Raw genomic sequence first — 14,789 nt, 5'->3', positions numbered from 1 at the left:
TAAGGGTTGGACCAAGTTTGGCTGAGACAATGCTAAAGGGAGAGTAGAAAGATATAAGCTTATATGGGAATGGTGGGGTTATCTTTCTCATACCATCTTTCTTCATGGTTATATATATATATCTTTTGACATGAAATATTGGCATTAAGTTTGGAGTATAATATATCGAATTGGTTCCAGGCGACAGCCAAAGCTACTGATAAGTTTCCACATCCCCATAAGCTCACAAAAGATGTGAAGATGGATTGGATTGAATATGGATATAGTAATATTCAGAGAGAGCAATAATTTATTTTCAGAAAAAGTTACATGTTATAATCTAAATTTCCCGAAAACGGAAAATAAAATCATCACACAAGCAAGGAACAGATAGCAGTTGAAGTGGCCAACCCTTTGGATTAAAGATTGATGATAACTGTAAAAGATACTTACAAAATCACGAACCCTGGCCTAAAGAATGTTGATCTAAAATTAGCATAGGATATTGATTTAACAAACAGATCAGTAGTCCATACATTGTTGCTTTTTGGAAATTCATGCATGAAGTATGCAAGTTCATCATCAGAGCTTGCAGAAATAATTAGAATCTTTTATTAGCCTATATAATATAGACAACATTGAGTTATACACAAAATTGAGGATTACAACATCGATGTACACTCATTAATTGGCCAAAACAATAGAATTCAATACTCTACCCTACCGATGAGGTTTACAGAATTTATACAGGATTAGACGAGAAAATTATCTATCATATGGAAGATCACATCTGCACCATCTGAATTCAACCAGTAGCTCTTCACCTGGAAAGTAAGCCAGAGTAAATCGTAGTAGCATTTAACAAAACATGTAATTGGTGTTCAAAATGTGAAGAAAACATTCTAAGTAAATGTGCCCAATACAGAATGTAGCAAACATGAGGGTATCAAGGTAGACATACTATCAAATGACAAATGTTGGTGCCTCTCCACAAAGAAAAGGTGCAACTCTGGGAGAAGTTAGAACCTCACCCACCTATTAATGTTTACAGGTCCCATAAAACTAGGACAGATAATTACGCGAATGCAAAAAAGTTAACGGCAGGTTTTAACTTCCATATTTGCTGTGAAGCACAACCTTAAGAGGATCAGTTTTATGGATAAAGAAGAATAGGTCATGCCCCAGAGAGGTCCTTGTATCAAGTTCTTTAGTGTCAAGCTTGTATCTTGCCAAACGCGATTATTTTCTTGTGGGAACAAATTGTAAGTTTTTCCAACATGTCACTATCTTGTAAACACGGATTCCTTGAGAGTTATGACAAATAACCTATGTTATCACAAATGTCCTATTAATACAATTCAATAGTTCCATGACACTTTCATGCCTCCATCTGTTGTAGTTCCAGTAAGTTACTCAATGAGGATTTCATTAAAATTACTCACTAACGATAGAATCTACCAGAATTAGCATCAAGCATAATTATGGATCAAAACATAGCTCGTACTAAATAATTTTAGTTTCTGACAAGTAGTCCATCAGAAAATTCAAGACCATTGTATACATACATAACCACAAATTGGTTATACAAGGGCTCAAGCACTAAATGGCAGATGAAAGAAGCCACACATCTGTAGATCAATAGGATACAGAAGCTAGTAAGATCCTGAACAAGGATATACAACCCATACGGTGCATCTAATATAGAATACCTGGATGGTGTTATGAGCGACATATCTTTGCTTACTTTTCTGGAAGCTAACATCCACACGTTCCCAAGACACTTGTGTAAGGCCTCTAATCATCTCTTCTGCATGTAAATATAATCTGTTAACGCTGAAATAGAGCATAAGAGACACAGTGTTTGCAATTTCATTGAAAATATTACAATCATAGCATTTGAATTCACTCCAAAGTTATGAGTTATCACAAGGTTTAAAGGTAAAATGCGGAGGATTTCCTGTTGTAACACTGTTAGTTAAATAGTAGCAGACTTGCAGATCATTAAAAAAAGAGCTCAACAATATTTTGCCAACTGATCAATAGAAGTACACATCTAGAATGATACCTCTTGATTTGGGAGGGACTGTTATTACTATCACTATTTTTATCATTCATGACCATTTCATGGCTAATGCACAATATGGTTGTAGACAAGTTTACTACTTTATCAAACCTGACAAGTTTCTGCCATTTAAGCAGCAGATTTAATAAAGATACCACGTAATTTGGCTACAGGGCTTCTCTACGGATATCTGTAAGATATAGATGACCAGTTATAACTTTTCTGAAAAACAATAGCACATGAAGGAAAACATGTGAAAGACTGAATGTGGTATCATGCATGTCTGCGCCATCTAAAGTTCTAATCTATGAAATTCCACCAACAGAAGGATAGACAACAAACATTTAACATAATGCATTTTGTCGAAGGTATCATTCATATCATGGCCGTGGAGACACAAACGATGACTAAGTTATCGACATACCTTCCATGTCATAGGGCTGAGCTTTGACATCTGAAGTTACTTCTTTATGATTGTTCCCTCTATTCCCTTTGTCGACATGAACAATATGTGGATACTTCTCATCCTGTACAAGAAGGCGATGCTGGAAGACAAGAAAACAAGCAAGACAAATTATGAAGGAGAAAGCAAGTGCAGAAACCCAAATAGTACTCCATCTTGCCAAACAGATCAGAGGAACTTATGCATACTTTTGGTAACTCATGTTGACGCCGGATTGACGATGTTCTCCATCCTACCATATCTTTTTAGCCAGTTAAATGAAGATAATTCCATATTAATGATCAAAAAGTCAAAATGCATGAAAATAGACACTGAAAGGTATTCCAACACTGTCTACAGCCTCATTTCAGAAAAAGAAAAAAAGAAAAAAGAAGCTATTCCAACAGGATACGATCAAAATTTGCATTTGCATATGCAACACGGCGCTTGAAAGAGCGCAATGCCGACCTGCATAAGGAAAAGAAAGTACTGAACATTCAAAATCATGAACAAATAATTAGCACCAAAAGCAGAAAATTTTCAAGAAAACAAACCTGAATTTAATATCATCACAGTCATCAACCATCCGGAGGAGAAGTGGCGGCCTCCCATCAGTAGTATCTGTGAGGAAGAGATGTTTACCAGTCCTCCCAACTATCAAATGTGCAGTTTCCAATGCCGTTTGCTCCAGGAAAGGAAGACCACAAAGAATAGGAAGCTGGTGGAATAACATAGGCACATGGTAGAAGAATCTGAATATGAGACCACAATTATTCAAGTACCCGCAAGTATTGCAAAATATCTTGTTTTTTTCATGAAGCATCTAAACACATTATGAAGTGGAAACAAAAGAGACCTGCACTCCTTACAAGTAACATAGGGAAGAGACCATGTGAAATAAAGAGAGAACAGGACTACTAATTCTTGTCTTCATAGAATTAAACAATGAAGATAACATTTCATCCACTTTATCTCAGAATAAGGGAATAAAATTGAGTCAGCAAAGTGGTGAATGGTGATCCACAGGGCAAAAGAGTGTCGGAACGCTTTGAGTGGTGAATCCAAAGATCAAATAATCTATGGAAACTGCCACAAAGGCCAAATAGATCAAAATATCAAAAAAAGCAGTCAGTCTACCTATTTTCACAGCAATGATCATGATTCCTGATTTGGAAATTGAGTTTACTCAGTTCTCTACACAGCATTGGTGAAAAATGATAATAGCACAGACATCACAGAGTATGAAAAGAATAAGAACTTCTCTACCTTTTCTAATACATAATGATCGATCGACAAATGATGTTGTTAACAATAAATAATGAATTGCTACAAATGTTTCAGTTTCATTAACCATGGTTTCAAACCTTCAGTAACATATGATTCATGGCACTTGCATACACACAACTATTTTAGAAAAGAAACATGCTAAACGAGACCAAGAAAAGAAAATTAGTTTAACAAAGTTGTAACAATTTGGAAGATTTCTATTCAAATTTCTAGTCCCATTTTCCCTTTTCATTACATAATTTGATTTTCAACTTTAAGGAAATCAGCTGACAGAATCTTAAAATTGTTCACTTTACAGTCAAACTTAAGTACATGCTTGTACCATTCAACTTTCTCTCTAAATCTAGAATGATGCCAGTCTCCCAGCCCAAACACATCAAAATTTTAATTAATGGATGCAATTGAAAGGTACACCAGTCAGTGTAAAGTAATTAGCCTCACCTGTTTATGCCCTCTTGAACCCAGATGAGGTGAGGCAAATGTAATAAAATTCATAGGTTCCAACCCAGCTATTCGACCTTCAAGACCATTGACTTCATCTGAATTGTTATCTGCAGGAGACTTCATTGTGTTAACTTGTTCATAAAGCCTTCCTATAGCATATCTGGCTACTAGGCCACCCAAAGAGTGGGCCACAAATGAAATCCTCCGTACACCTCTTCTCTGCTTAGCAACTGATCTTACCTGTAAAAGTTTTATTAAAATCATTCATACACTCTTACCGTGAAAGTGTAGTTCCTTTCAAAAAGGATAAACACACTGAGTCGTAAGAGTAGGGCGTATGAATATGAAATGGGTAATATGGAGACCTTCAGGGAATTGGGTAAGATAATCAGCATGTGGAAGGAAAAAGATTACCTCCTTGGCTAGTCTCTCACCCATCAAGTCAACTCCATCAAATGTCAGCCTAGAAGAATTACATTCGCTGCCTGCTTGAAAAAGGTTGTATCAGGGTTCTCAGTACTCAGTAGTAGATGAAACAAAAAAATATTAGCACCACAATTAACTTGTACAACAGACTCATAAGTGATAAATATGCAAGAATAGTTGCTGCTTCAATTTAACCTTTCTTCCAAATTAATTAGCAAAAAGTATATATCACCTGTTCCAGCAGCTTGGAGCAGAATCATAAGAAGTATCTTTCCTTTATGTTTTTTACATTTCTTTGGGCCTCCTAAATTCTAACATCTTTCCGTAACAGAATCAAATGATATCATGGCTAAACAAATTTCAGAGAAGACAGTGAAAAACACAGAATGTGGTCCTAGAAAGATATAACAAAGATGCATGAAAATTTCAAAATACAATTCAAATTTCTAACCATGGAATTTACTCTTCTCAGAGATGATAATATGATGCATTCAAAATCTGATTAAAGTAACATAGTACCACTTGGAATAGACACTACTTGATGACTCACTCTTAGGTCTAAGAAACAATTTACCTAACCTAAGAACTGGAAATATATTTATCTTCACATTCTTATGCCATATGATAATGATCCAGCTCATCTCAGCGCAACTAGCGATATGGGTTGGCAAGTCAGCTAGCACTGCACTATTTTACTAGTAATCTATTGTTATGTATCTTATGGTCCCATATCAGCAGCAGTCATCTTCAAGCAACTGTTATCTTATGAAGTTACTTAGGTACCCCAATATTATTCAGCACTCAAATTTCTAATTAACTATAAAATGCATGCAGTTGCATCACAGAACAAAAGACTACCTTTTAGGCATCTTTCTTTTATGCTATGAGTTATGCCTTACATTGTTTTGGTTGAATGCTTGAATTCATCAATGTAATGTAAGATCTCTCCGGTAAATCCGGCCATCAAATTCATTCCCAATTCTTAAGCAAACAGCACAGACATGGAATCTCATTGATAGAACGTAAGATGAGTTACACAAACATCAATGTGAACATATTAGTGCTTGATGCTATAAGCTTATAATGCCTGCCTTTAAAATTAGTCTTCAAGTTCTCTCTAATCCATATATTTCCTTGGATCCAGACTAATTGTCAATTCACACTTCAAGTAGAAGAGGTACTGATACTGAATCGTGCTTCTTTTATAAACTAGAAAAATTAAAATAAACATTCCAATGACATGGGAAAAAAAAGAAGAAGCAGTTATTGGTAATGAGAGCATAACTCACGATGCACGATTACTTCATCCGGCAGTTTCTTCACGAGCTGCTCCGCAGCAAATTTCCAGTCCCCCGCACTGCAAATTAACCATAATTGACCAAAACGAAAAAGATTGCACAATAAACCAATTAATTGCAAGCAAAACTAAGTTCACTCCTCCAACAAGAGATGCACTCACCTTCCGACCAAGCCATTGACCATTATAACGAGATGCTCTGGGAAGCTCCCGTTCTCCTTTTCCGCCACCGTGCTCCAGATATCCACCCCTCCGCCGCGCGCCGCCTCCATCTCCACCTGATTCCCTTTCCCCCCCGCCGCCTTGAGGCAGCATCTCATCGACCTCCTCGTCACCTGCCCCGATGTCGCCGGATAGAACCCTAGCTTTACCCGAGCCGCCCCCCTCGCCCACCGGATCCGGCGGTGGCCGCGGGGGATCCCGGGCCCGAGGCTCGCGGCCCGGGACATCGATCCGGCGTCGAGCATTCGTCAGCGACCTCGAGAGGCTTGGAGGAGTCAGCCGATTCAAACCCTAGGCTTCCAATCCAATCCAATCCACTTGAGCTTTCGCAACTCGGTAAGTTTTTAATAGTCGCAGTGGAGATTGGGGGAAAACGGCGGAGGGCGGCGGCTAAATAAAATCACTTAAAACGAGCGACGGGAAAATAATTAAATAAAAGTAGCGGGAGATATCGCCTTAAACCAATCTACGTCCGCACGCGTATAGTTTTTCTAACAAAACTTTATCTTACTCGCAATATTTGTTGAAGGTTTTATTTCTGGACTCGAGCTATCCTTGTCGTCTGGTAGCTGACAATGTCCAACTTTAAAGCGCGAACATGCTCACACTGTGGTGTGAACTTATCACATGGGCTTTTTTCTCATATAAGCCCCTCGTGCATCACGTGATTCACATGTGACACGACCCAAATTAGTGAAAAATTGGTCATAAAATATGGGGCCACCATCAACGCCACATTTCATTTCATTTGATTTTTTGACAAGTTGGTGGTAACATGTTTCTGCAGTTTTAGTCGACAATATCTTCCTAGTTAATGAGAATAAAGTTTTAGACTTGTGATTCTTATGTTCTTACGCCATAAGAATTGTGTGTCCCTTCTTTTATTTTTCACCCATTGTTCTGTGTATCTTCTAACACTCCAAGACCATCTAATTTACACTAGAATTCACCGTGGAAAGTCTAAGTCGTGAATCATAATATCACCCAGCAGTAGGGATGTACAAAAAAAAGCTCCTGTGGATTGGGACCCGCTCAAGATCAACTCATGATTTTGTTCTCAGAAAAGAATTTACTTTCTAAGTTTGGCTCGACGACTATGTATTGAGTTAGAGAAACGGCTAAATAATACAGTGGTTTAAATTAATGCTCAATAGTGTTTAGTTTGAAATAATAGCACAACAATGGATTGACTCTAAGCTTGAATATGAATACAAAGAAAATAAAAAGTCAAGAAAAGAAAATAACTTCTTGATGATTTTTTCTGGAGTTTTAAAAAGTCATTCATTACCTTAAAAGAGGCCATATATAAACACTGAGCCAACTCAGTCTGTGAAGAGACAAACCAGACAAATCCAAACCCTTGATCCCATCCTAGGGCTGCCAACTCGTGTACAGCTCTTAAAAGTTTTAAAAGATGTACAACATCAAGATACATAGGGGTGGCAAAACTTGACCCGACCCGATAATCCGACACGATAACCCGACTGTTAATCGGGTTTGGGTTTAGATTAGTCGAGTTTAGATCATAAAACGGGTCAACCCGCCTAACCCGATTATTAATTAGGTCGTGTTCGGGTTTATGCCTCTGACCCGCTTGACCCGTTTAACCCGTTTAAGTAAACGGGTCGGGCGGGTCGGGTGGGTCGGGTGACCCGTTTAACCCGTTTAATTTTAATATTGTATGAATTATTAGAATTGTATTTGTGTAATACACCATTTATATATAATAAATAAGTAAATATTAAATTTTATATATAATTTGTATTAAACGGGTTAGACGGGTCGTATTAACGTGTCGAATTAACACGGCCTGTTTAAGTATACGGGTTAGATGGGTCGTGTTAGCGTGTCGTGTTAAATTGATCCGTTTATTAAACGGGTTAGGCGGATCGTGTCGTGTTACCCGTTTATCAATCGGGTCGTGTTCGTGTTTACTAAATGCAACCTGTTTATTAATCGGATTGTGTTCGTATTAAGATAATGTTGACCCGACCCGAATTTGACCCGACGGATTGCCACCCCTAAATATACATCGCCCTCCATTACTAAGAAGTCAGTGCTCGTTGACACAAAATATTGGTGAGGCTCTTAGAGTCAACTTCAGCCATAAAATTTGATAGGTGAAAACTCCTAGGCTTTGAAGAGTACCAGACGTAATGCTTCCGCCTCTACTAGGAGCGAGTCCGCAAGCCTTGGGGCTAGTAGCACCGGCCAAAAGTAGAGTCGTTGATGTAGATATAAAAAAAGAAGCATCCAATCACCTTTCATCTTATACAGCCTCCATCGCATCACCCACAGGATATATATGCTGTTGCGAGCTAGCCACAGATGCCACGCCCCAAGAGCAATAACGCAAGTTATAAAGTTTCCAGCCTCTTTCGGTAGCCCCTCCCTGCCCTTCACAAACCCAGTCGGCTCTTTGCCTTTTCCTGATGCCTGGAGTCAATACTCAAATGTGCCCCTACAGCCTTCCAAAAGGCTATAGCTCTAGGAGCACCCATAATGTGATCCAATGCTTCCTCCTCATCACACACTACGCACAAAAAGCTCGTGCAATAGAGAGAGCCCGTGGAGATGACTATTACTAGTAGGCAAACGTGTTCACACAGTAAACATCTTTACTTTAGCAGTGACCCGCGACCGGCCAATGATAGGCCATCCGTACCCAGGGAGTAGGGACATGTGCCTCCTATTTAGACACCTTAATAAATTCCGAAATGGACGAAACCGTGGGCTTCCCAATTATGCTGTGGCAGACGTTTTCCACACAGCTTCTTGATGACTGGCGAGTGGCGACAGGGAGGAGGATAGGACGTTAATAGTCGGCCATTTATGCTGCATTTCCACCCCCCCAAATCATGAGATAGAAAATTAAAAATAGAAAAACCAGTCACTCAAACCTTAATCTTGATTTAATTCCCATGTTACACGAAACTGAGCCATTTATAGGAAAGTTTTGTGCTCACGGGAAGACCGTCAGAATTAAGATGCTGCCACAGGACTATTCAGATTCCAGAGAAGTCGATAGAAAGTGAACTATATATACATATACTTGCAAATGTAGCAACATATAACCTCCAAAATCATGGTTGAAGATTTCAGTTTTAGCTTCGATTTTGATCCTTATAAGAAAAAACATTTAGGACAAAGTAGAATACTTTTAGCTGCTCGAAAATAAAATGTGAAAAGAATCCAAATAATTTTGACCTTAACAAATAAGTTTCAGCTTTACCTTTTATTAAGTTTTTGCCATTACTGTTTCGCCTTTGAGTGAAACTTTCAAATTATGCTCCTAATAACTATATGATAATAGATTGCAAAGACAATACATGAATAAAATGGCCACGTTGAAATTCATGTTATATAAGTAATTTGAAGAATCACTCCGAAAAACAAACTCTCAAGGACTCGAGAATATTGAGAACATCTCGCGTTCATGGCCTCATTTTTGCATTCCCAGAGGACAAGGATGATGGCGCTGTCCCCGAATGCCCCGGTATAATGAACAATACCTTGTTGCTAAAAAGAACATGATCTGGTACTTGATTTGGATCCTGGGAATAAATATGACCTCACTAAAGTGTTGCCTGAAACTGTGGAGCTCAAACCCTTCCAATCATCAAAAAGTTTATGATAATCTGAAGGCAACCAAGAGTCAGGTTGATCTCACCGACTGAGGTATCGACATGAATCATGCCTACTCTCCGCTGATCATATGCGGGAATATCAACCAACACATATTTCAGCTATGAAAAGGAATGCAACGATTCAGTTTTTAAACAAAGATATAGTAAGAGAAACTTAGCAACAGAAAGGCGTCGTTTGTATACCAGGTTCAGGAATTTGACTTGAAACTCCCAGGCTTATCAGGGATTGAGAGCTCATCCTTGAGCATGAATGAAAGATCATGCATTTGAGATAACAGGGCCTCTAAGTTCACATTGGGAGGCTCTGGTTTTGCGGTGGAAACATGATCAGCATCCATGGACCCTCCAAATGCAGAAAATGGATCAGCAACAATCATCTGATTTGTATCATTCGTCCTGTATAAATATCAAAATAATATTTAATGAGAATTGTACTTCTATCTTAGGAATGGGAATTGAAATTTCAAATGCAAAAAGCAATCGATGCCCAAAATAAAGATAAGAATGGATTAAAATCAGACAGATTCAGTAAGGAACAAGTCCATCACCATATTTTTATACAGATTCCATGATTCAATTTGACAACTTAGAGAATTAGAGATAATATACTCATTCTAAAATTCTAAAGCAACTCGCATTTGAGGTACAGTCCATTATAGATGTTAGTTATAATAGCAGTGAAAATGGAAGCATCATGTTCCAAAACAAAGCTCTATAGTTGCCCCTTATCTGGTGAGATTTATGAAATCTAGGATGTTTACATGAAATGAATGGCCAAGTTAAAAGGAGACAAATTTTCTCTTCATGCCTAAGTCTATTTATTGCAGAATCACATGCCATATTTAAATATCGTAATATAAGTTTTGATGATTGAACATTAAGTGTCTAATGCGTACTTAGCAATTCAATTTATAATTCCCACAATTGCCGATGTAGTATATATCACATTACCCTCTTCAGTGTTTAAGATTAAATATCATTCATATACTTCTCAGTTCTCACAAGCTTGCAGCTTGTGCCTTGAGTCTCATGGCATATATTCACTTACTGTGAATGTGAATGCAAGACTTCAATTTGTCCTTTTTTCAGAAAAAAAGGGTGGAATTTTGAGTTAGATGATATCTAAGGAAAAGAACAGCAGGTTCTAATTACCACAAACTCAGTAAATTGAAATTAATAGTTCCTATAGCCTATAAATAAGCAAAAAAACTCTACCATTACCATTTCACACATACCTGTCAAAAGTCAGTGCCTCAAATAGCATACCGTTTGCTTCATTAGAATCTTTCTTTTCATCTGGTGCTTTCGAAAAGGAATCGAAATGCATAAAGCTGCCAAATTCCGAACCTTGTAGCTCATTCTGCTTTGATCCTGACGAATACTCAAAAAATGAAGCCCCAACTTGTCCCCATGGTTTTGATAAGCTTTCCTGTGCTTGACCAGAACTGGTGAAATCATGCCAATCACCAAAAGAGTCATTATTTTCATCTACAGATTCACCCAATCCCTTAATGCTGCTTGTAGGCCACATATCTATAGATTTACTTTCTGGGGGATGTTCAAATGACGTGCCTGCAACTTCTTCCCCTTGATTTGATAAACATCCCTGAGCTTGACCAGAACTGGCCAAATCTTGCCAATCATCAACAAAATTATTTTTTTCAGTTATAGATTCAGTAAATTCCTTAATACTGCTTGTGGGCCACAAGTTTGCAGATTTAATTTCTGAGGTATGTTCAAGTGACATGCCCTGAGTTTGTTCCCCAATATTTGATAAAGTTTCCTGTGCTTGATCAAAACTAGCAAAATTTTGATAATCATCAAAAAAGTCATGATTTTCACTAATAGATTCAGTAAACTCCCTAATATTGCTTGCAGGCGGCTGTTCCGTAGATTTTATTTCTGGGGGATGTTCCAATATGCCCCTAGTTTCTTCCCTTATATTTGGCAAAGTCTCCCGTAATGGACCAGAACTGGCAAAATCTTGCCAATCATCAAAAGAGTCTTCATCTTCATTTACAGCTTCCACAAGTTCCCAGGTGTTTCTTGTAGGCAATTGGTCCATAGATTTAGTTTCTGCGGGGGATTCAAATGGCATGCCCTTAATTTCTTCTGGTATATTTGATAAACTTCCCTGTGTTTGACCAGAAGTGGCAAAATCTTGCCAATCATCAAATGACTCATCATAATTTGTGTCTTCGGCATTATCGACTATATTTGTGCTGCTTGTAGGCCATGGGTCCATAGATTTTGTTTCAGAAGAATGTCCTTGTGGTGTGGTTGCAGTTTGTTTCTCCAAATTTGGTAGACCTCCCTGTGGTTCACCTGATCTGCTAAAATCTTGGTGAGCATCAAAGGACTGTAACGTGTCATGGCCATTTCCAGTATTCTCAGATCTTCTTCTGCTGTTTGTAAATAGTAGATCACCCTGAACCCAGTTGTCACCTGAAGAGACTTTCAGTTCACTGCTGTTGGTTTCATCAGTACTTCCAGTTCCAACATCAAGATCTTTGTCTAATTCCGTGTTCTTTCTAGGCCAAAGATCACCTTGGACAAATTTGTTATTTGTCAAAGGGTGAGCCACAACATCTGGAAGTTCTATGCCTAAACCTGTGCTATTCTTTTCAAGTTGAGTATGTATTGTCTTGTCAAAAGTTGGTGCAACATTTGGGTCACTTAAAGACTTGGTAACTGAATGACTCCGAAATAAGTCAACTGATTTGGAGTCTGCTGCAAAAGATTCAGAACTAGCAGATTGAAATTCGGCGTCCCAATCAGTGAATGAATGACTAGATTCACTGTTTTTAGTATTCAAAGAATTATCTTTGCTGCCTGAAGATTGAAAGTTTTCAGATAAATCAAAATCATCTGGGCCAGAAAATGTATGATTTTTCCTACTGATGTGTCGCTCCTGTATATACTGGCCACTACCAGAAGCAGAAGCATCAGGAGCTAGATCTTTCTTTGTTTCAGTAAAAAAAGAATCCAGATCAACCGCTGACAAGTTAAGAGCATATTCACTAGAAGTAGATTCCTTGTTTGCAGAGCTTTGAGTATCTCCCTCTCTCTTTGAACGCCATCTAAGTTCCAAGTCCAAAAGATCAGACAAAACCAACTCACTCTTTTGCGTATCTCGGCCTTTAATTGAATCCATTGACTCAGTGTCCAGCATAATAGGTTCCTACATAAGAATACACCTATGTTCGTGAAAAGAACTACTTAGTACAGAAACTACCAACAGTGTGCTATCACAAACAAATCTATTCCTTGACAATAAATGAGGTGAAAGATATCTGATACTAACATAGTAGATCCACTAAAAGAAGCAAACAGATAAAGACACATTAAAACTTCTTTAAATAATTCAAATAGCTCAATAAGATGAAGAAAATCACAACCTTGCAACAACATAGATATTTCAGATAGCTAGTAGCGAACTAGAGTAATGCATAGTAAACTCAAGGTGAGAAAATTAACCTGATCAACTTTCAATAGTAAAAGAATTGGTAAGAAATGCTTTTCAATATGAGAATCTCAAAAAATATTCAATTCGCTCTTATTCCAAATTGGACTGTTATAGTTTTTGAACCTTCCATTTAACTTCTTTATATGGATCTTCTAAATTCTAATAATATTTTCTGTACAATGGAATAATTATCTGACTCTTTTTAGGCAATTGGGAGTTAGTCTTATTAATTTCAACCAAGTTAAGCTGAAGTGTTCATTGCATCAGCATTGTCCTAATAAAGATCAAGATGTTGGAGTTAAAGGACCCGAGTTTTGCGTAAGCACCATCCCAGTTGGAAATTTTCAATCTCAGTTTGCAGATTCAGGTGAAACTTCAAACCATAATTCCAAAAGATCAACAACCGATAACTCAGGCACTGAATTTTACTTCTACAACTATATTAACTTATTCTATTATTTGAAATTAACAGGGGAAACAAAGTCATACAAAACCTAGCAGTTTAAATATAAGAACTAAATTGCAGACTCTCACAATGGAGATAGAATCTCCCTTTCTGGCGTTGAGATAACATATCCAAGCAGTTAACAATCAAATTATGCATGTCAAGATTTTGTTGTGCTCACGGTAGCACCACTCAACTTAAGGTTCGAATGGAACTTGAGCCAGAGAGGAAGTTCTCAAGGCAAAGCTACTGTGGATCAGTGCCAAACTATAAAAATCCATACCATGACCCAATTTCCATTTCCGCGTCCATCACTTTAAGACCACCTTGGGCTCAAATTATTGTTTTCCACGAATTAAATTTCCCCTATATCAATTGTTTAACAGAACCGTATGCTTCCGGAAATTAAAATTCCACTTGCATTAACACCGAAATCAACTCGCAGGACTTCGTTTAACAAATTAACGCCCTCCATAATTTGAGAAACAAATCGTCGAAGCGCGAACTGCAAAATAATCACAAGATCAGAGAAGCAAACTCACAGATCCATCCAGTCCGAGGGAATCGAGCAACAACCGGCACGCCGTGGTGCAGCGGAAGGAGATCGTATCGGAGACGCCCTCTCCGCTCCGCCTCTCGCCGCAGTAGATGCACAGGGGAGAGCTGAGGCCTCGGAGGAGGCCACCCTGGCATCGCGCACATCGGAGGGAGGACGGGAGGTCGGGGTCGAGCGCCGCGACGGCGTCCTCGACAGAGGGCGGAGGAGGTAGAGAGGAGTCGTCGGGGTCGTAGAAGCCGATTCCGGCTTCTTCCCGGAGTGAGATCTGGAGTTGGTGGATGAGAGCGGTGGGGATCTCGAACGCCATTAGTACTAGTTGGGGGAATGGAGAAGGTATCGGGGTTTCTCCCTCTCTGGTTCGGTATTATCTCGTCTCTCGTTGCGACTCGAGATGTGGTTAACCAATTCGTACAGCTATACGGCCCCCGAGTCAGATTAAGAGCCCTTATTCACAGATAAGTGGGCCTTATCGTGTTACCAAACCGGAGATGTGCAAGCAATGGGTGTGAATAA

The 14,789-nt window shown here is 38.6% G+C and overlaps 2 protein-coding genes across 3 annotated transcripts; both read right to left on the bottom strand.

The window, feature by feature from the left end:
• Window positions 1-568: 568 nt before the first annotated feature.
• On the bottom strand, window positions 569-6,714 carry LOC140778727 (putative lipase ROG1). 2 transcript variants are annotated; one of them, XM_073123571.1, is made up of 10 exons: window positions 6,100-6,713; window positions 5,930-5,997; window positions 4,629-4,699; window positions 4,212-4,454; window positions 3,038-3,201; window positions 2,896-2,951; window positions 2,693-2,745; window positions 2,466-2,586; window positions 1,689-1,786; window positions 569-803 (listed from the first exon to the last, which is right to left on the bottom strand). In XM_073123571.1, the coding sequence occupies exons 1-10, from the start codon at window positions 6,402-6,404 to the stop codon at window positions 732-734; spliced, it is 1,251 nt and encodes a 416-aa protein (XP_072979672.1). In that variant the 5' UTR covers window positions 6,405-6,713; the 3' UTR covers window positions 569-731. The 2 variants fall into 2 exon arrangements, with proteins under 2 accessions (XP_072979672.1, XP_072979673.1); XM_073123572.1 differs by lacking the exon at window positions 569-803 and adding an exon at window positions 810-1,607 and having other exon boundaries at window positions 6,100-6,714.
• A 2,777-nt stretch (window positions 6,715-9,491) lies between these two features.
• LOC140778875 (uncharacterized) lies at window positions 9,492-14,689 on the bottom strand. The gene is made up of 4 exons (XM_073123769.1): window positions 14,260-14,689; window positions 11,042-12,987; window positions 9,990-10,202; window positions 9,492-9,905 (listed from the first exon to the last, which is right to left on the bottom strand). The coding sequence occupies exons 1-3, from the start codon at window positions 14,581-14,583 to the stop codon at window positions 9,995-9,997; spliced, it is 2,478 nt and encodes an 825-aa protein (XP_072979870.1). The 5' UTR covers window positions 14,584-14,689; the 3' UTR covers window positions 9,492-9,905; window positions 9,990-9,994.
• Between the last annotated feature and the right edge of the window lie 100 nt (window positions 14,690-14,789).

This window comes from Typha angustifolia, chromosome 15 (assembly GCF_048772165.1).
Source record: "Typha angustifolia cultivar Huaian chromosome 15, ASM4877216v1, whole genome shotgun sequence".
NCBI classification, from domain to species: Eukaryota; Viridiplantae; Streptophyta; class Magnoliopsida; order Poales; family Typhaceae; genus Typha; species Typha angustifolia.
This window is presented reverse-complemented; position numbering and strand designations above follow the sequence as displayed.